Genomic DNA, 23045 nt, shown 5'->3' on the forward strand with positions numbered 1-23045 from the left:
GGAAAAAAAAAAAAAAAAAAAAAAAAAAATAACAGTTCAGGTTCAACTACAAAGTACTTCCTAATTTTGAGATTCCATTCTAGTACTGTACTCCAAACTGGTTATCATGTACAGGTAAAATTCCCAATGATGAATGTGATCATAATGTACCAATACAACTTTTAAAGTGATAAGGATATGAGGGATGAAGCCATACTACCTCAAAGATTTATTACTTAACTTCTACGTAAGTTTTTAATTTAGCGAAAATGCAAGTTAACAAAAATTCAGAAACACATCACTTAATATAAAAATTTAAAATATTTATTTAAGCTGGAACAAGAAAAGAATGAAAGCATTACAGTACTCTAACATTTATATATATTATATATACACTGTATATATCCAGTTGACTAAGGATATATGCCTTCTCTTCTTTGAAGATCTGAAGTTTCAGAAATATAATCTCACCTATAGTAAAGAAAACACATTAAGTATTAAAAAATTCAAGAGCAAATTCTGTATGCGAAAAACTTTTTTTTAAATATACTAAGAATTTACTACAGTTTAATAGCCCTGCTAAGGAGATATAATCAGGACACTCAAAAACAATCTGGTACTGAAACAGAAACATAAAAAACCTGACTTCCTCAGCAAAAAAAAAAAAGAAAAGAAAAAGTGAATAATATACTTACCTCCACAATAGCTAAAAAGAGCAGTCCAAAGAGGCGTAGATGAAATGGAAATACTGTAATCCTTTAATTCCAACAAGACCAGAAATAGGAACCAAAGTTTGAAAGGCAATGTAAGGGATGTCGAAGGAACTGGAACTAAGCCTGAAGAAAGAATGTTACGAAGCATCTTGGTTTTCCTAGAATGAGTCTTAGTACATACCTGTTGTCCCTAACTCTTAAAAGTAACCCAATCTGGACAATAAATGTCACCTTATGTTACAAGTGGTCTGACAAAAAGTTTACATGTAGCTAAGGAATTAATATACTACCATGATTTATTCCTGGTATATGTACATTTTTCTATGAGTTCTATCTTCTAGTTCTTCCCCACCCTTCCTAAAACACAAAGATGCTTCTATACTAATCCATCTTTTTCCCTTGCCATTCTCCATCAATGAGTAATAGTTAACTTTCATTCTCATTCTCTTTTTACACCAGGAAAATCTTGTCTCCTAACTTCAAAGAAAACCTCTATGCAAATGATGCATCAATTTCTTCTCAGAAAATCACTAAGGTCTTCTAGGGACTTGAAGATACTAGATATTTGCACAACTATGTCCAAAAATATCTCACAATTAAAAAATAAGGGCAAGGTCTCAAATATAACCAGACAGTTCCATTTATGTTTCAATCAATAGGACTCATTTTCAGCTTTGTTAAAATAAATTCTCTGCAATGTACATTTGTACACATGTGCAATGATGGTATAAATTTGTGAATTCAGAGGAAACAAAAAAGCCACTCGCAAAATCCCATTGGGAATAGTTAACAGGCAAAAACTGCTCCCTATAAGATGTGGGATTTAGCTCAGTGGTGCCGCTGCCTGCCTCACAAGTGCAAGGTCCTGAGTTCGATCCCTAGTACGGGGTTGGGGGGTGTTCCTTATATCCAGGGTAACACTACTCTCCAATTGGCAAGCCCATGACTTATAGCCTAATGACCCAAACAATTTTCATGTCTTCACTTAACTATTTATTTGTTGTTTTTCCTTTTTTCTTTTATCTTTTGAGTTAAGGTCTCTCACTGGCCTTGAACTCACTACATAGCCCAAGCTGGCCTTAAACTTGCAGGGATCCTCATGCTTCAGTCTCTCAAGTGTTGGGATTACAGGGGTATGCCATCTCCCTGGCTTCTCTTAATTTAAATTTTGTCTAGTCAGGGGAAATAATGGATTATAGTGAGCTTCTCTGTCAGTCTTCCTCACTCAGATAATACAAGTTCTGTTTCATGTCCTCAATGCAATCAGAACAATGAGAATCTCTATATTCCATCTTCTTGAAGCTTTGCAAACCTCGGTAAGAACAAACATCCCATTTATTCACAAATACTCACTGCATAGCATAATATGCCAATCCATGTCTCCTAGGAATATACAAAATGGACAAAACTCCTGCTTTAGTGGAGTTTATGTACTACTTGGAGAAGCCAATCAGGAAATAGATAAATACATGCCAGATAGCAGAAAAAGTTTCTTAGCACTTATGAGAGGTGGGGTGGTATGTGTTTGACATAGGCTGATATTTATACATGATAATCAGGGAAGGAGTTCCTGATAAAGGGCTTGTAAAAATTATGGCAACATTGGTGGTGCTGCACCTGGCTGGCATGTGCAAGGTCCTGAGTTTGATCCCTGGTTAAAAAAAAAAAAAAATTATGGCAACAGTAGTAGTATGTCACCAGTGGTCTGGAGGACTATGGAATTGACCTCCAAGAACAACTATCTCTTTCCACATAGCAGGAAAGTGTAGTGCATCTAACTCATTCTATACCTCACATTTCTGCTTTATCCTTGCCAAAACTGTAATATTAGAGAGGATATTCTCCAACTGATTTTGCAAAGCCTGTAGTTTCATTCAGATAGTTCAGTACAGACAGTGGAAATCTTTATTGTTCATTACACAAGCCACATTAAAACAATCTGTTTGCCTTAAGTGAGTTAAAATTAACACCAGTCACTTACTACACTAGATTAGGTGTTATATCTGTGGCAAGCAGGCAGCAAGTTCATGGAGTAAGTGAAAGCCATGTAAAAAACCTTTTTAGTTCATAACTCAAGATTTTGGTTTTAAGTTAAACTAAAACTCTGGTTAACCAAGTTATTTGTATGTCAGGCCAGTTGTAACTCAAGGGTCCACTATAATTCAATATAAATAAAAACAATTCTGAATGCCTATCCTTTCTTCCAATGTAACCTCCTGCCTAACCTTCCTTTCATGACTGTATAGCCCCCACACCACAGTACTTCATCTGTACAGAGCCAGTGTTAGCTCTACATAACTGTCTTAAACACAGTAAGCCCCTACATCCCATTTCACATATCCTGTCTGCTACTCATTATTCCCTTACAGATTTGTACAACCCTATACTGAACATTTATGCTCACTGTAACTGAGCTTGGGAATTTCAGATATCCAAAGTCAATTACATGTACACAATTCTATTTTATTGCACAGGTCAATATATAGTAGGTGATTATATAACCAACCATAAGTTAAGATCAATAGTGACCATTTAGACAAAAAAAAAGTCAAAATTTATCCCCAAGCACAAGTGAAACAAGACACAAAGTTACAAAAGAAAGGCTGTGTTTGTGGTGCAATCCTCAGGGATCACATCACTCAAAAAGTGTGCTAAAACAGCATTCATGACATTTCTGGTAACAACAGACATGAAGCATAGAACACAAGACCTGGCCTTTTGCTCATGAGCTGTAAACTGCTGGAAATAGTCGTGACAGCTGTAGCTGAAAATAGTAAGCAACAGATAATAACCTATCGACAACTTTTTTTTAATAACGCGGTTTAAAAGGAAAGTATGAGCAATTTTAATATATTACTAAAAGTAACTATAAAATAAGCCAAAGTATTTCCCTTTCTACAAGAAATAATCACTAGCATTATTCTACAAAAAACTCCACCTAGCATATTTCATAACCACATAGCTGTTCTTTCAAGATTTTATGTGACCCATATTCACCTATTTCTCAGCATAAAAACTGATAATTTAAGGGCCAGGGATTTAGCTCAATGGTTCTGCCACCTGCCTCACAAGCACAAGGTCCTGAGTTCAATCTCCAGTACCCCCCCAAAAAAAACAAAAACAAAAAACTGATACTCTAGTGACAAATACTTTTTTTTTTTTGGTACTGGGGACTGAACTCAGGACCTTGCACTTGCTAGGCATATGCAGCATCTTTAAGCTACATCCCTGCCTGACAAAAACTTTCTTGAGTCATTATGAAATAAATATCTTCTGAGATAAAAATCTCTTAACTGCCAAAATTAGAGTGAAGCTGTTACTTTTTTAAACTTAGAAATTCTACATAATTATACTTTAACAATATGAATTAAAAAGGAAATATATCCATCTGAATCTAAAATTGCAAGCTTCAGTTACCAAAAGAAAAAATAACGTATGTTTGGGGGAAAAAAACAAACTATTTCAGAATATACATTAAGCACAGAGAATTCAGTACATCCTATTTAAATTCACAAATTGAAAATAAAGTGCTATTATTTGATTCATTCTATTTAAAAGCCATCAACCTAATAATATGCTACAGCAAAATTTAAAAAAATTATTTACAAAGAGTAAGCAATACATGATAACCTACTGACAAGACTTCTTTTAATAAGGGGGTTTAAATGGAAAGTATGGGCAATTTTAAATATTACTAAAAGTAACTATTTATAAAGAGTAAGCAATGGATAATCTATCGACAAGACTTTTTTTTTAATAACATCGTTTACTTTACACCCCTACAACTACAAGTTAGAAATAATCACAATATATTGTTTTTGTTTTATTTTTAAGACAGGGACTTATGATGTAGTCCAGGCTAGGCTTGAAGTCTAAACTTGCTAAGTAGCCCAGGCTAACCTCAAACTCAGGATCCTCCTACCTCAGCCTCCCAAGTACTGGAATTACAGGTATGAACCACCATGCCAGGCTTGTACACTACACTAGTACAGTAATTCTGAACTTACTTTACCTAAATATAAGCTTTAAGTATCTCTCAATGAAAGGCATCTGACAAACTGACCTATTCTGCTCAAAATATTTAGAAGATTTCATATATATATTTACACATAATACTTCAGTGCATTTTTATTTAGTTCTGCTTCTATGTACAAACCATAATAACAAGTGCAGTAATGACAATAATAAAAGCTTAAAGATAAAACAGTCGTTACTTCCATGCAAGTACCTATCTAGACTTAGATGGACAATGTCACCTATAAACATTCAAAAACCAAATTCTATTGGTAGAAAGATACCTGAAGAATCCCTTCAATTTCTGAAAAGAATGGTTTTTCTTGTCTTGGTATAAAAGCGTAATATAAATTTTCAGTGGTCTAGACAAGGGGCAAGGAAAATTTAAACTTTCTACCACCATGCTAACATACCAATCTTTCACCAACTTCTCCTTCTGCCATGATGTCAAAGGATCCACAAATCTACACAATTAAAATGCTACTTCTGTGAATACTAAGCTTCAAGTTAATCCCTCTCAAAATTTGAGGAAAAACTGGAGAACATTAGCTTTTTCTTTTCCTGCTGTTTTCAGACATCTTTTAGAATGGATGCGACTGGCAGGTGAGAGAAAGAGTGTCTACTTTTAGTTCTATGAGATATTTCTTGATGTTCATTTCTCCCTATAAGAAATCTTTTGACTCACTGGTACTCTGTCCTAAGTGTTACTCATTTCACATCTGCTTCAGCAGAAATGACAATGGTAATTTCACAACACTGAAGTTGTACTCTAGCCTCTCATCACTTCCATACGTGGACCTATTTCCATGTAGTAGGACTATACTATAACAAAATTAGTGACACATCAAAATAAGCACAAAATCTAGAATTAAATTCCATACTTAGTATTCACATTGCAAGCATGTTAATAGCCACTGAGTTTCAATTTCTCCCTTAAAAAGTAGGATTTTTCACAACACCCCTCGTTTGAGTAATATATAGTACTTCATAAGCTTTAAAGCACTGTTACAAACACAGAATATTGTTATTCACTTGGCATATTTATGAGTTTTACCTTGTTTTGGAAGACCATTCCTGCATCAGTTTTCCTATCATATCAAACTCAATAATCTCTGCAAAACCTCTAAAGCCCATTTTCTTTATCAGCTGCAAATTGTTACCAATGGTGATACTTGCACTTGATCTTAAGAGTAGCAATTATTTATGCATATGATCTCTACATACGTTACAAAGTTCTTTCATATCCTTAGTCTTCCGATTATCGAAATAGCCTCTGAGACAAGAAAGGATACTGTTAAATCCATTGTAAAGATTTAAATCCATGCCTAACAAAAGTACCATGAACTAGTGGTTGTGCTGGAAATAAGACTCTTCAAACAGTAATCTTTCCACTAAAAGAATACATACACATTCATATTCACATTCACTTTCTTTCTACTCTCAGTAGTATGAATCTTGTCATCTTCTCCCCACAGCCTGTTTACTTTTCATAAATCTAATTCCTAAGGCCTTCAAATTGCCTTCGCTAACCACCTCGTTTGGCTTAGTTTATCTTGCACATTGACATCATTATCTTCATCCTGTTTACAAAGAACTAAAAGTTGACAAAATATAAGGAAGGTAGCATACTATCAAGTTCACAAGGAACATATTTAAAAAGTTTTGGATATTCTCCACCTCCAAATAACTTAAGAAACTAAAGTCTTTAATGTATAAACAATTTTTTTTAAAAAAAGGATTGTCAGAACAAATCAAGTAACTCACCAGATTTTAAGGTAAACAAGCTTTATGTGATTTTTACATGAGACAAAAATACAGAACAGTTTTCCAGTCATCTTCTGTCCCACATATGCAAACATTCCCAATTCTTGGCAATAGCAAAAGAAGCTTCAAAATACAATGAACTCTTGGTTAGTCACTAGGTTAAGAAAATATAACTCTTTTTAAAGAAAATCAAGCTCAAGGGCAGATATAGGCCTAACCTTTACTCTTAAAAGGTTTCCAATCTGCTGATAGAAAAAAACTGGTTCTCTCCTTGCAAAGCACCTTTACCAAATCAGGCACGTAGTATCTTAGCCTCCACCTCCTGGGCTGCTTAGCTACCAGGTGAAACTCCCTAACTAATTTTTAAATCAGAACCTAACCTTCATTGCCATTCAGCTGAGTTGTGCAATGTTTCCAGGATGGGCCACAGAAACTACCTGAATATAATGTCTTGGTCCACTACAGGTCAACAACCCAAACAATATTTTGCAAAAACACGAAGGACAAAAATAAACAAGGGACTATACAAAGCCTAAAACCTTGTACTGAATTAATAATATCCAACACAAATTTCAATACTGATAACTAGTAGACAATTACATAGTTTATTGAAGCAAAATTACAAAAACTCATGTTGAGAAAAGAAAAATATACAAGGAAATAGTGCCGGCTAAACGTTTTCAGACATTAAACAGCTAGTTTTACTTCTACAAGGAAATATACAAATGGAAACAAGGACAATATGGATACAGCTTACAATTCTGAAAACGAACTCAAGTGACACGTAAAGAAAAACAAAAACTACACCTGTCATCCCAGCACTCTGGGAAGCTAAGGCAGGATTGCAGTTTCCAGCCCTGTCTGGGCAATTTAGCAACTTAGCCAGACCTGTCTCAAAATAAAAAAAGGCTGTGGATATAGTTCATCTCGTAAGCCCTGGGTTCAATTCCTATCACTGGATGGGGAAATCAACCAACCAACCAAAACTTTCTTATAGTTCCCTATCAAAAAAAGTAACTATCTTATAACTTATTTGCTGTTGGATACACAATTTAACAATGTATGTTCACATTGACCTTACAAATCAACATTATAAATAACCACCATGAGAGCTCATTTAAAATAAAGGGAAATTAATTAAATCAGTTTTTTTTACTCACCTAGGAGAAATGTTACCTTTCTAAATTTCTTCCCTTCCCTTTCCAAAAATGCAACCTGATGATAACTTAGAAGCTAAAAAAAGTAACAACTATTAAAACAAGCCATCTAAATACAACCACAAATTAAATACAATTGAACATTATTTCTAACTATACCACTAAGTTGCTTTTTAAATTTCAAGTCATCTAAGGAAACAAAAAAAAATTATCATGAAGGATTTTCATATTTTATTCTATTCTGGTATTTTTGATAAAGGTAGAGCCAAGCATGGTGGCACACACTTAAAATGCCAGTACTCAGGAGCCTGAAGCAAGGAGATCGAAGCAAGTCTGAGACCAGCCCAGGCAACATAATTATGAGTTCAAGGCCAGCCTGAACTACACAGCAAGAGGCTGTCGCAAAAAAAAAAAAAAAAAAAAAAAAAAAAAAAAAAAAAGAGAGAGAGAGAGAGAGAAAGTAATAATAATACTAGCAGAAAAAATTCCCTACTTCCTACTAAAACAAAAATTACATGAAATAATGCCACCTCCCTTTTCTAAAGGCATTAAGATATTCAAGTTAAACTGATTTTTAAATAATGATCATACATTAGTAGGTGGAATAGAAAAAAATTATCCCTATCTTAGTTGCCAAAGCCAAGAAGAAAAGAACCAAAGGAGAACAAATATAACATCCACAGAATAGCAGAGGAAGGAGGCAATTTAGAAAATAAGCAATTTAAATGAGTGCTGGATTTTCCTAAGGTCACAAGGAACTAGAACCAGCACCCTGCATTGCAATTCAGGGCTTGCTTCTCTTGAAGCATTTTTTTTTCATTGAAATTATTGGTACTTTTAATGTATACAGTACAGTTATATTCATCATTGGGATCTTGTTCCTTTACATGACAGATCTTGGTTCTCATTTTTTCCCCATACCCCTGCCCTCCCTTTACCCTCTTGAAGCATTAACAGTTTATTCAAGAAGTATAGGAAGTTGCCAGCTCCAAATGTATTCTTACATATTAACAGAAATTATATTTCGTAAAGAAAGGCTTTCTTCTAACTATAGCCTGTTCTCTAAAAGTTTTCTGTAAGCTAAGAAGCTCCTCTGGACTGGCTACCTTCCAGTCAAGATTCTTCACTGCCATCTAAATGTTACATGTATTCTTTAAAAAAAAAAAAAAAAAAAAAAAAGTAAATTAGGTCTGAGGATGTAGCTCAATGGCAAGAGTGCTTATACCAGCACCACAAAATAAATAAATGGAAAAGTAATCTATTTCTTCTTACTATCAGTGTCTAAATTTTAAGTATCTATAAATTAGAGCTAATAGGCTTTCGTAAGTAGTTTTGTTAATGTGTGTCAACTGCCCAAGACAGTAAAAATTCTTAACTATTCTCCTCATTGTGGATATTATATCCTAACTAAACTGATTTTATCTGTGTAATACTAAAAACTTCTATAAAATCTCTATCTTCAGGCCATAGATAGGTATATTTTATTTGTTTTGAAGACTTTTTTTCACCATTGCCCTGCAATTTAAAAACCCAGCAATTCCCAAATCTCAGTAATTGCCATTATATAGTCTATACTAAGTTAATATAAAAAAGCTTGAAGCAGAAAAATCTCATTCTCAGACTCAGATCAGCAGAACTCCTTGCCTTCCCTATTTTCACTGGCAGCGGAAGAAAACAAAGATAAAGTTCAATGTAATTCTGAAAAATCAGATCTAACTGTCTCTAACTATGGCCCACCTTTAACTACAGTGACCAAATGCTACAAGGCAATAAATTATACTAAAGCCTATATAATTAAAATTCACACTAGCTCCACAATCTGGTCTCAGATAATGGCCCCAACTATATTTCCCATTATATCCAAACTGTTCTCATAGTCCAAAGAACCCTGCTTACAGATTCATTTGTTCCCCAAACACAATTAAAGCCTTCCTGCCCACTCATTTGCAACTGTTTTTTTCTCCAAATGAAATGCCCACTACTTTTAAGTCCAGTTCTCACCCTGCTCTCTTTCCAGTATTGCTCTCCTCTAATTTTAAAAGTCATTTGATCTATACTTATTTCACATATCCTGGGTAATACATTTATCTGTGTATGTCATCTTACCTACTAGACTGAGGGTATAGTAAACAATTTCACTTTTAGATTTCCCAAAAATCTCAACACAGGAATCTGCATATACAATATATATTCAGTATGTAATTGCTAGTGAATGCATTAATTACACCGGAATATCAAGAGTCTTGTGTAGCAGAGACCCAGCTTCAAGGCATCATTTACAAATAGATCTCAATAGTTAAATCACACAAATCAGCAACAAAATGTTACTCAACTTAGTTTATCAAACTTTTTCTATTCATACTGAACATCATCTGATGGTTAGATTTTGTTGTGTTCATTTGCAAACTTGGAACTCAAAGCAAGCATAATTTCTAGACAAGCCCACTAAAACTATGAGATCACAATATACTTTGTTTTATTTATTTAAACACAAACCAGTAAGCACAGCAATATTCAGAGGTCCAATTTCAGGTGCTAAAGCACATTTAGATTCCTGAACACTTGACAAGATCCTGTGTTCCTTCCTTCCTATCCCTCTCGACAACACTATCACAAAATATCTGGGAAAAGAAAAAGGTACCCCCATATTTTCGTGGTGCAGACATCTAAAGCTAGGAAAGCATCTAATAAAGGAGAAAAGGAAGGACTCTAAAATGAAGATTGGGGAATAGTTGAAATCACCAAAGACTATCAAGGTAACTCTAGTCCCTAACAAAACCTTTTTGGCCTCCTTATCTTTTCAGCCTCATCTCCCTTACACCCATTAGCAGTCGACATTCCATAATACAGAACTACTTAACATTTTCTCCAAACACCCTATAAAGCTCTTTCTTGACTCCATATTATGGCATACGTTAATTGGGAAGGAATCCCTTCATCCATCTGCAAAACACTCTCTGTATAATCAGCATTCCTTTCACTGAGACACAATATCAGACATCACAACTTAAAGTAGGAAAGGTTTTACTTAGCACACATTTTGAGAGAATACAGTCCATAGTCAGCTAGCAACAAGGCAGGAACATGATGGTGGAAGTGTGTAACACAGCAAAGCTGTTTACTTCATAGTGGTAGTCAGGGAGAAGAGCAGTAACAGAGGAATGGGAGAGGGACCATATATAACACCCAGGGCCATGCCTCCATGACCCACCCAGACATATCCAGGAGCTTGCTTTATTAACCTGGTAGGCATTTCTTAATTCAATGAAGCGGATGTGTAAGGATTAATGGTCCATCACACTACCCTTAAAATTCATTACCTCCTCTGAAGATATAATAACCTTTTAGACTTTTTCTAAAAGTGTCATACATTTTTCTACATATATTTCAATTATTTGGTTACATATGTTGCACTATTATTTTGTATTCGGGCTGCTTTTAAGGTAAGTATCATCTTTATGTTCTTTATCACTTTCCCTTAGCACCTCCACCTACTGCTTCTGACCAGCATTTGCATAGGTCTTGCTAAACATTAGCCAGAATTCAATTTCAGAACTTCTGCTATACACTTTTACTTATAACGCAAAAAAAAATTTAACAAAATTTCCTAGAAAATTTAACAAAAACACCATGAAGAAAAAAATATTCTCAGTTTTCCATTTCAGGCCTTCTCCAAGAAAAACAAAGTCACAAAAATGATGAACCCAGTGAGTCTTAGTAGGGCTGAGAACTGCATGGAGACAAGGAAAAACGTGTAACTGACAAAGTAGGAAGATACTCCCTATCACTCATATAATTTATTAAAGGCTTAACTTCATTAGCTACTATTTTTACTGTCAATGTAAATGCTTTCCTATCATTCTATATCAAAACACATGAACACTTAGCAATCATGGCCTTCTAGCATCCTGCTATATGTGGACTAATGTAGAAAACAAAAAGCCAAAAATCAAGAACTGTTTAGAATTCATTTTTAACTATCACACATAACCAAACTAATGATGACAGAATAAAAGCCCAAGGGCTTTTACTAACATTAAACTATGTCTGAAATCAAACATACCAAAAATAAGCAAGCCTTGGAATAAATATTTTAAAGTGTCAAACTATCCTAATTACCTAACTCTATGGTTATCCCCCAACTTCCACCATTCTTTAAATTTTCAACCAATACAGAATAAAAATTTACTTGATCATGAAAACATAAAAAAGTTTAAACAAACCACTTTCATAACACTATGTATTACTCCTATGGCAATCTTCCTTCTATTTTATTTTTTTAAAAAATTCTAACACACTATTTGATAACACACAGAAAACGCCCCCATAAGAAATATGTACCTCTTTGATTCATTCAAATCAAGCAATTTGATTCATTACTGCATATTTATTATATGCCATATTTACCACAGTAAAAGACACAGCAGCCCTGTATATAAACAATTACAATCATGGACGCTATAAAAAATTCCAATATGTGAAAAGTATCATTATGAGGAAGAACAAAACACTGAGAAACACACGACACTTTTCTGTGTGCACAAAAACACTGCTTATTAAATTTATGCAACTATGTGTTATCTCTTTATACATTTAAAAGACTACATAAAGACCTAAAAAATGGACAATGGGTTGGATTAGGTGGTTGATCAGCTGAGAGAATTCTGACCCAAATAATTACACTCAATCTTCAATGAACTATACCTAATACTGAAGATTAATATCAAATAAATTTTTCTCCTCTCACAATGTTCTATTTTCATGTTACACAGAGGTAATAAAATTGTATTTTATGTCAACTTTAAAGGAAGGAAGAAGTACTTAAATATCTTTAGCTTCTCTTAAAATAACCTAGCTTTTTACCATGATCTAAATACCCCTTCCAAAACTCAAGTAGACATTTAATTGATGTTGTAACTGTATTAAGAGGAAGGCCCTAAAGAAATGATTAGGCCACAAAGACTCCACTCTCATGAAAGATTAATACCACTATAGGAGCAGGCTAATTAAGAAAGCAAGTGCTCACCATTGATCACTCACCATGTGTCCCCAGCACATTAATAACAAAATCTGCAGCCTCCAAAACTGTGAGAAATAACTTTTATTTCTTTTATGAACTTACTCAGTCTGTAGAATTCTGTGAAAGCAATAGAACAGTGACTACACCACCTCCTCACACTATATATACATAAATCAAAACTGATCAAATCAAATGTAACAGCTAAAACTATGCAGCTCTTAGAAATAGGTATACATCCAATTTTGAAATAAGTATAAATTTTGCTCTTGATATCAAAAGCAAAAATGACTAAAGGAAAATAAAACAGGCTTAATCAAAAGGACACTATCAATAAAGTACAAAGACAAAAGCCATAGAATGGGAAAAAAGCAAATCATATTAAGAGTCTAGTAGTTGGCTGTAGATTTAGCTGAGTGGCACTGTACCTGCCTTACAAGCATAAGGTCCTGAGTTCGCTCCCCAGTAACAAAAAAGAAAAAAGCGTAGTGTTCAAAACATGTGAAGTTCAGTACTCTTTCTGCAAGCAACTGAAGTACATCAAAAGGGCTGCCAATTCTCCCGAGGGTGAACACCACCATCTATTTTTTGTATATAACTACATTAATATTTCTTCATGTCAAATGTATTCAGAATATTGTATATATGTATTTAATTGCACACATGCACATACGCCCTTATTCTCAGAGCTTATAGTCAGGAGATATAATCAGCAGAAACATGCAATAAAACATAATGACTGAGTACACACTGTGAAGTCCCCTGAAGAGTACACTTTCAATCTTTAGGTCACCAGCTTACAAAGCATGCCTAGTTTCCTTAACCACTGCATGAAAGAAGTGACCCTTAAATAAAATTTGGGCCCCTAGTAAGCTTTCAAATGATAAGATAATGCCATAAATATCTAGCACATTCCTGAAATCATTACTGGAATTCCAAGGGTTTAGAGAAAAATTTTAATAGTTCCCATCAGCGTCTAGTATCTACTTATACTTTAGATTTAGTGATCGTACCACCATCATTACTACCAATTATAGGTCTCGTACTTCATTAAGGAGTCCTTCTACAAAAGTCCTATCTTTTCTTTTACATTTTGACATTATCCATTGAATGTACTTTATCCTTTCTTATATAACAAATAATGAACTTGCCATAATAGGGTGTGGTGGTGCAGAGCTATAATCTCAGCATTACAGGAAGCTAAGGCAAGTGGATCACAAGTTTAAAACCAGCCTGGGCTTTTTAGCAATTCAGTGAGTGTGAAGGACCTGGGTTCAATTCCCAGTAAAACACAAACGCACATACACATGCACACACATTCATTCACTCACAAACCTGCCACCATAGTTACATAGGGTATCCTTCACAAGAGGTGAGTGTGATTGGTATATCTCACTGGAGTGGTGCAAGGAAGCAGCTCTGATCAACATTTCACATCTATCTCTGGTGCCCTGCTCAATTCTTAACATTACATTTTTATTTGCAAAACCATGCCCTCAAAAATGTGTGCTTTAATACAGTGCTCAAATTGTGCAGCCATACTCAAAGCTTTTGCTCTAACAGTATTTTGGAAAACACTTCCCACTAAATCTCTGAAACCCTCTTGAGTTCTATGAAACACAAAGTAATCTGTTATAATATTTTATCAATGTTACTGATTCACTTTACATACAAATTTGTAACCAGGTAATGATGATTAACAACAACTAAGGTAATTGCTGTAAAAGATATCCTCAAGTATTTGCTGGAATCACTCTACACTATTTCCATAAATTGTTCGCAGAATAGTCTGAGCTACAAAGGGAGATTATAAACCGGGCATAGTGGTACATGCCTGTAATCCCAGCACTTGGGAAGCTAAGGCAGGAGGACTGCTTCGTGTTCAAGTCCAGCCTGAACTACATAGCAAGACCGTCTCAAAAAACAAAAAAGCAAACCATAAATAAATAAATAAAGGTAGATTATCTAACATCATTCAATATTTACTGAGCACTCAAAGTGTTGCCAACTAGGTACTTTTGGAAGATATATAACAAAAAGGAAAAAAAACAAAACAGTTCCTACTCTACAAAGAAAACACACATAAACCATGAGTATGATATTAACCAAACTAACAAAATTATAAACTATAAACAGTGGGGGTATCAGGTTAACAGAACCAGTGATGTTTTTCTCTAAGAGGTTACTTTAAATGTGAGTGTTAATGATAACAATGTTAAAGAAGGCTTAAAAGGAAGAGGACTATAGAATGTTTGCCTAACATGTATAAAGCCCTGGGTTTGAACTTCCAACACTGAGAAAAATAAAAAGGATCTCTTTTGACAGAGATGAAGACATTTTGTGTCCTATGAATGGTGTGTGCAAAGACTAATAGTTATTTGTCAAAAACTTATTTTGGCATAATTGGTACCTAATCTGCCTGGTTTTCATAACAAGGAAGAGCTTTGGAAGGAAGAGAAGGACAAAAGACAGATCAAGAGTTCCAATTTAATGAAGGATTTTATTAAGATCTTTGAGAATAAAAGATTTAGACATTATTAGACTCTGTGTAACCCTAGTCACCTTTCCAAGTAACTCTGCAAAATTTTCTAATCTACCTTATTACACAGTAAAAAGATTATGCCACATCTCTTGCTCAGTCTTCAATGGATAAGTCACTATTAGCTACCAAATTCAATCCAAAATTACTGTACTTTGAGAGTTCAAAAGATTTAATTCAAGTTCTTCAGAGTACCTTTCTTTCTCCTCTAAAATATGTTCTTTTCTAGAGGTGTACTTTTTAGGCTCAAAATCTTCCCCCTCACCTCGGTACTGGGGATCAAACTAAAGACCTTGTGCTTGTGAAGCAGGTGTGGCATCACTGAGCTAGTCTCAGAATCCTCAGCCCTAGTCTCAGAATCTTTATACTCTTAAAACCTGAAGAATCCAGAGAGCTTTTTATGGGAATTTTTTAATCAATAATTTGTATTAGAAATTTAAAATTAACTAAAATTTAAATTTCATTTTGAAAAAATTCATTTTAAACCAGGCATAGTGGCATGCTCCTGTAATCCCAGTACTCCATAGGCTGAGCCAGTAGGATTTCTGAGAATTCGAGGATACCCTGTGCTACATAGTGAGTACAAGACCAGCCTGAATTACATTGTGAGACCCTGTATCAAAACAAAAAATTCGTTTTAAAATAGTAAAATCCATTTTATATTAACATGTTACATAAAAAAGGACTGCATTTTCCAAAGCAAAATTTTAGAAGAGTGACATTACATTTTCACAAAAGTAATACCTGGCTTAACTGACAAAAGCTGAATTCTCATTATTTACTAATAGTCAATCTGTTGCAATATTACATGTCACACAGCCTCTGGGAAATTCCACTGTACCCTGGTGAAAGAATCAAAATGGAAAAGCCGAATAAAGTATAGTTTTGACCTCACAAACTTGTTTAAAGGGTCTTGGAGACTCCTAGGAGACCTGGACCACATTTTAAAAACCACTACCTCAGATATCACATGTTTTCTCTCACATATGGAACCTTAAAAAGAGATGACAGTGAAGTAGAAGAAAGCCTTAGAGGAGACAAAAGGGGTCAGGGGGAGGAAGGAGGAAGGTGCAAGGGGATAATGGGAATAAAAATAAAGTATGTTATATACATGTATATACATATGTATATACCAAAAGAAAATATTTTTCTGTGTAACTATTATGTACTTAAAAAAAAAAGTACTACTTCCAGCAGGAATTATGGTATACACCTGTACTCCCAGCTACTCAGATAGGCATCATTAGAGTTGAGGGCAGGAGAATCACTTGATTCCACAAGTTCAATCAACCAAGGGAACACACCTTGCCGTCCCCCACCCCGCCCACCGCCCAAATGCCACAAAGGCAATACAGCAAAGCGAAGAAGCTAATCTTCTATTTTTATTACAGGAACAACTGGAAATCCACATGCTAAAAAAAATCTAGACATGTACCTTTCATAAAAATTAACTAAAAATGTATCACAGAACTTAATGTAAATACAAAACAATAAAGCTTCTAGAAGGTAACACAGGAGAAAATCTAGATGACTTTGGTAATGACTTTTTAGATACAATATTGAAAGCCTGATCTATGAACTTAAATGAAATAAAAAATTTCCACTTTAAAAGACATCGTCAAAAAGTAAAAAGACAAGTCATCAATTGAGAGAAACTAACTGCAAAAGGTGCTAACTGATAAGAGACTGTTAACCAAAATATACAAAAAACTCTTAAAATTCAATGATAAGAAAACAACTTGAATATTTTAAAGGGCCAAATACCTTAACAGAAATCTCACCAAAGAAAATACAAGCTAAGGAAAAGATGCTCTAGACCAATGATGGTGAACCTTTCAGAACTTTCAATGGTAACAGCCAGCTGAGGTTGCATGCCACAGGTTGACCACCACTGCATCAAAAGTAAACAACAGGAAATCTCATTCATTACTGGTGAATACAAAATATTCAGCAACTCTGGAAGGCATTCTAACAGTTTCCTGAAAAAAATGAACATACTCTTTTAACACACAGACACTGACAGCAGCTTAATTTCTAACTGCCAAAACTTGGGAGTAACAAACAATAAACTGTGGCATGTCCCAACAATGAAATATTATTTAGTGCTAAAAAAGAAATAAGCTCGTACCCATAAAAAGACACGGAGGTGAATCTCTCTCTCTCTATCTCTCTCTCTCTCACTATACTCTTTTAACACACAGACACTGACAGCAGCTTAATTTCTAACTGCCAAAACTTGGGAGTAACAAACAATAAACTGTGGCATGTCCCAACAATGAAATATTATTTAGTGCTAAAAAAGAAATAAGCTCGTACCCATAAAAAGACACGGAGGTGAATCTCTCTCTCTCTATCTCTCTCTCTCTCTCACAAACACACACACACACACACACACAGTACTATCAACCAAAAAAAAACCCTGTCTGAAAAGGCCACATACTGTATGATTCCAACTATATATGTTATTCTGACAAAACAAAAACTATAGCAACAGTAAGAGTTTGCAAGAGGAGAGGTAAACAAGAGAAACAGTATTGTTAAAACAGTCTACCATACATTTTCCCAAGTCCATAGAATGTACAAATACCAAGACTGAATCCTAATCTAAACTGTGGACTTGGGAATGGTCATATATCAATGTAAGTTTACTGATTATAGCAACTTTAGTGAGGGATGCTGAAAATAGGGGGGGCTATGAATGTGCAAACACAGGATATACAGGAAATCTCTATACCTTCTCAGAAGCTCAATTTTTCTGTGAACCTAATGTTGCTCTAAAAAACACTCACTTTCTCACTGGGTGTGGTGGTACAAACATATAATACCTCACTTGGGAGGCAGAGGGAGGACTACCATGAGTTTGAGGTCAGCCTGGGCTAGAGTGAGTTGAAGACCAATTTGTACTACCTACTGAGACTCAGTCTCAAAAAAAAAAAAAAAAAATTAAAACTTTAAAATTATTCATTTCTAGAATAAACAAGTTTCACGTAAAAAGACATACTGAGATGACAGCACAAACTCTAATGCTACACCACTACTTGGGTTCAATCCCAGTTTGTCTCTTTCTGGGTTGTATGACCTTGTGGGGATAACAGAGCTTCTCAAATGCTGTTAAATGAAATAAACTAGTTAACAAATGTAAAGTGGCCTCTGTAAGGTATACGGTGCAAAATAAGTATAAATACGTATTTGTTTAAAATATAAACTGGGATTACAGTTGAGTTTCATAGCATTTGTCAAGCAAACCAGAGGCCTCTAGGTTCAATCCCTATCACTGGGTGGGGGGAACCTAGTCACAAAGAATATGCCCATTGCTATCTACACTCTAATATAACTTGATAAATCTTAGTACTTTTGATAATCTTGCAAATCACCACTCTATAATTTTTAAAACTACAAAGGTTAGCTTCATTAAGATTTCTTTTTTGGTACCAGGGATCAAACCTGGGAACTTGTACTTGCAAAGCAGACGACAGCACCACTGAGCTAAATCCTAGGCCCCATCAAGATTCTTTTAACAGAGGCAGGAAGATCACAACTTCAACTCCAGCCTGAGCAACTTAGCAAGACGCTGTCTCAAAAAATTTTATTGCGGGGTCGGGGGAGCACACTAGGGATGTAACTCAGTGGTAGAGCACTACTTGGTTCTACCCCCACCACTGTAGGGGTGTTGGTGGTGGACCTATCATTAGTCAAATCAAACTGCCCAGAACAATTCTCCATGAAAAGAACAACACACACAATGAACATACAAAATTCCAAAAGGTCAAATCCAAATTTTGATTCTCTAGAGAAATGTATAAAGCAGTTCAACTGGGAACATACCCGAGACAGAACACAAAGTAACGGAAATGCCACTTTAGCCACCAAAAGAACAGGAAAAGCAAATACTAAGCCTTTAAAACTCTTACTGCTACTTCTTAGTAGGGCTCTAACCTCTTGCCAAGAATCCTTTAAATTTATTTTTTTAATACTTTCATTTTGAGAAACGGTGAAATTCAGCTCTTTGAAACTGAAGAAAATAAACAAAGTCAGCTTTCTATGTACTATATTATGGTGAACTTTCACATTAAATATTCTAAGTGATGATAAAAATCAAAATAAATTTTATTTAAAGTAATTCTGATGATTCAAACAGATTGCTTAGTATATTTTTAAGACATCAAATGTTTCATAAAAATGCTTCACAAAGCATGTGACAGGAAGTAGCCAAGTCAATGTGAAGTATTTCTCACCTGCTACTAAATTCAAAGACGTAAATTTATTCAGATACAAACTACATACTAAAAATAAAAAGCATAGATGCTATGTCTAACATTAAGCACTTCTTAAATGAGCCTACCAATGAAGTGTAATTAAAAAGATATTGTAGAATGCATTTGCTAATTATAAATAGGATAGCTTCAAAAATAGGTGAATGTCAGTTCTCTTTAGAATTTCTCTTTTACAATACATATTATAGTTGACCCTATTTCTTTGAGTTCCACATCTTTGAATTCAACCAACCTCAGGTCAAAATATTTAGGGAAAAATAATTGTGACTATAATGTACATGTACAGACTTTTTGTCACTATTCCCTAAATAATACAATTATTCAGATAGCATTTACATTATATTAGGTATAAGTAATCTAGTGTTGATTTAAAATATACAGGAAGAAGTTATATGCAAATACCATGCCATTTTAAATGAGGGTCTTGAGTATCCATACATTTTACTACCTGTACAGAAGATTCGATGCCTGAAAAATTGAAGTCCTTCACACATAAAGATATTTTTGTACCTTAATTATGGATAGCCATTAGAGGCCTGAAATTAATCAGAAATCGTGTTTAATATTATACGATGCTTCAAGTTTAACAACTCTTTTCAATAGGGATACTTGCTAATGCTTTATCCACTAATTCTAATAGGCGAACAAAAAAGACCTTTCTTCAACATATATAATGCATCAATTAAGCCATAATTCTTCAACCTTGGCAAGGAAGTGCACAGAAACTAGCCCCACAGTCTAAAAGCTCATAGGGAAAACAGTATTTGTAAGAACGTTTATGCTAAACAGTACATTTTAAAACGTATATTTTAAATTTGAAAATTTTTTTTCATTTGGATCAAGAGAACTAAACTTTTACTGTTAGGCAACATACTTCAGAAGAAAATAAATTTTTAAAAAGAGAAAAATATTACTTGAAATGACATATTTCTGTATTAAAGCTTAAAGGTAAAGATGTAAAACCAAGAACTAACTATCCGTGTAAGTCTTTACAATTTTCTCAAAGCATGTTAAGGTGTGTGGGGAAAGAAAGTGTTTAGAAAATCACTGGTGAGACTTTAAATTTCTTTCTTAGTGAGAACTAGTTTCAAGGAAAATTTAAACAATAACAATGGCAACTGTATTTTAAAATATCACTGAAAAGAAATGGAGGCATCATATTTATAAAGGTTTTTAAAAATCCAACATTACCAGTACATCCAAGCTCTAAAAGTGAGTTCTTGTAATATATACAGCAGTGATTAAAAAAGACCTACAAATATGAGATTATCCTCAAAATCTAATCCCAGTTAGCATCTGCAGTAGCAGCTATTATGAGAAAAAGCCATTAGTATTTATAAAACCACAAGCAAACACCACTCTTCTAACTTTAACCAACCTATTCTCTACCCTCTGTAGGAATCTGTCAAAAGACTCACTGGTACATTTGAACATACAACCTTCATAAAAACTTTTAAAATCTGCATCAATTGTTATAATTCATCATTGTGAGCGGAGAAGAGAAAAACAGTTCACAAAGACACAAGTAGTTTCTTCTTTCCCTTCCATATCAAAATAAACAAACAAAAAAGACAACACAGTGTCCTGGCAAACAAAAATTTTGTAGGGAAAACCAACTAGTCTTTTAAAAGGGATATCAACAGTTAAAACGTCTACTCTAAATACCAGATAATTTAAAAATCACTTATGGCTTCACGATGCATTTTAAATAATTTTCTGTGAAGTGTGTCACTATTTAAATATATTCACCATACTCTAAACAGGCAAAGACTGAACGTTAAAAGGCAGCATGTTTGACTATCACAAAGAACCGAACAGTAATGATTTTTATAAAACTATTCCACAACAAAGGAAGAAATCACAATGAATAATGGGTTTGTCTGCAGCAATAATTTATTCTAACAGCATTTCGTGAACAAAGTATCTTGCAAGAATTTATTTTGTACATTGTTTTTAAGTGCAAACCTTACAGTCAAAGTCCAAGTGAGAAATCAAGACAGGACTCCTGTCAGTGAATTCCGTTTCAGAACATGCTCACTCTTGCTTCACAGTAAAGCCAAATAACTTTCTTGTATGAGGAAAGCCAGTTGGGCTAATGTGTTCAATGGTCGGTTAAAAAGGGAACTTACAACTATGCCTATCTCCCTACTTCTCCCTGAAAAGTTTCAGTTCAAAGCTCCACTGACTCAAGGTTTGAGTGATCCACTGAGCTTTGTACCCTGAGGTAAGGGAGCTTAAAGAAAAAGGCGGTGGCTTCCAGGTTTGAAAAAAATTGGGAGGAGTTACATTAATTGTATCTAAGCGAATGGAGTAATACTATATGTCCAATAAGGAAAATTAGTTCCCCAAAAGATAATCAGCATAAATTGAAATATATCCAAACTGAAGCATCAATCATCTTTTTATTAATTTTTTAAACAGATCTATGTTATTTAAGTTTATTCTATGTTAGGTAAGTTTATTAATCCATCTTGAATCCCAACACTCCAAGTCGCATACACAAGCTTCTAAATTCAAACCGTCAAAGGTAACATTCCGGGAACTGGTACAGTACCGGTATCAGCAGTTTTTTTCTATATCCCTACTTAAATTTTTTAAAAGGCGAGAGGGGAGGTGACATTCACAACTCACTCCGGTCTGAAGCATGGGCAATACACTGATTAAATTCCACCAGGAGCAAATAAAAACAAACTTTCAGAAAGCTTCCCCTACACCAACCTTAATTCCTTTACTTTTTTACTCCCCACGAAGAAGATAACACAAAGTCCGGTGAATGGGTATGATAGTGAAAAGAAAATCAGCTGAAATAACTGAAACTACAGAAGCAAAGAAAGGTAGCCCCAAAAGGAGGAGGAAAGATGGAAGAGAAAACCGAGATGGATAGAAAGACTATAGCAAGAGCAAAAGAAGTGGGATCTACTTCAAAGGCTGCAGAGTAAAAAGGACCTGAGTCCACAGAATTCGGCGCCCACCGAAACCCGAAAAGGGCTAATGGGGAAACAATGGGGCGATGGGTCCAGGAGACGCTCAGGCGAGGGCAACGAGGCGGCACCGGACAAGAAGGATGGAAGGAAGGGCAGAAGGCTGCAGGAGACAGAATAGAGGCAGGGGGTGAGGAGCCAGGCAGGAGGCAGGCTGTCCAGGTGTGATGGGGTACAGTGGTGCATCGGCTGAGAAGCAAGGGTCCCCTAGGATCCGGAAGAAGAGTGGCTTACTTGCCACAGATTTTTAGACAGAGGACAGAGAAACGGAGGCCGCGAAGGCAGGTGTGATGAAAGCAAAAAGAACAGCCCGAGGAGCACAGGACCCGCCGTGCCAGACAACACGCAGGGAGGGAACAGGCAGCTGGAAAGAGATGGAGAAAAGGACGCGGGCTGCGCGGGCGAAGAGGGGGCCGAGTTCGCTTCACTCACAGTCCAGGTGCTTTTTCTTGGGGCCCATGATCTCGTGGGTCGTGGCCTTGCATACTGTCTTGGATACCGCGGAGCCGGTGACACTGTGCTGGGCGGCGGTGATTCGGTCCGTCAGGCTCTGGCCAGACATTGCTGCGGCTCCTCCGCCCCCCTCCCGCTCAGCCGGCGGGGACTG

The 23045-nt window shown here is 35.2% G+C and overlaps 1 protein-coding gene across 12 annotated transcripts in view; it reads right to left on the bottom strand.

The window, feature by feature from the left end:
- Picalm (phosphatidylinositol binding clathrin assembly protein) overlaps positions 1-23044 on the bottom strand; it is a 100922-nt gene extending 77878 nt beyond the window's left edge. For 11 of the 12 annotated variants that reach the window (XM_010633745.1, XM_010633743.1, XM_010633744.1 and 8 more), the window contains exon 1: positions 22871-23039. In XM_010633745.1, the coding sequence (XP_010632047.1) occupies positions 22871-23000 (130 nt within the window). In that variant the 5' untranslated portion in view covers positions 23001-23039. Of the gene's footprint in view, positions 1-22870 lie in introns of all 12 variants that reach the window. The other variant, XM_010633738.2, reaches the window with a different exon arrangement.
- Position 23045: the final 1 nt, after the last annotated feature.

The sequence above is a fragment of the Fukomys damarensis genome, unplaced genomic scaffold (genome assembly GCF_012274545.1).
Source record: "Fukomys damarensis isolate Sample0158 unplaced genomic scaffold, DMR_v1.0_HiC HiC_scaffold_16, whole genome shotgun sequence".
In the NCBI taxonomy this organism is placed as follows: Eukaryota; Metazoa; Chordata; class Mammalia; order Rodentia; family Bathyergidae; genus Fukomys; species Fukomys damarensis.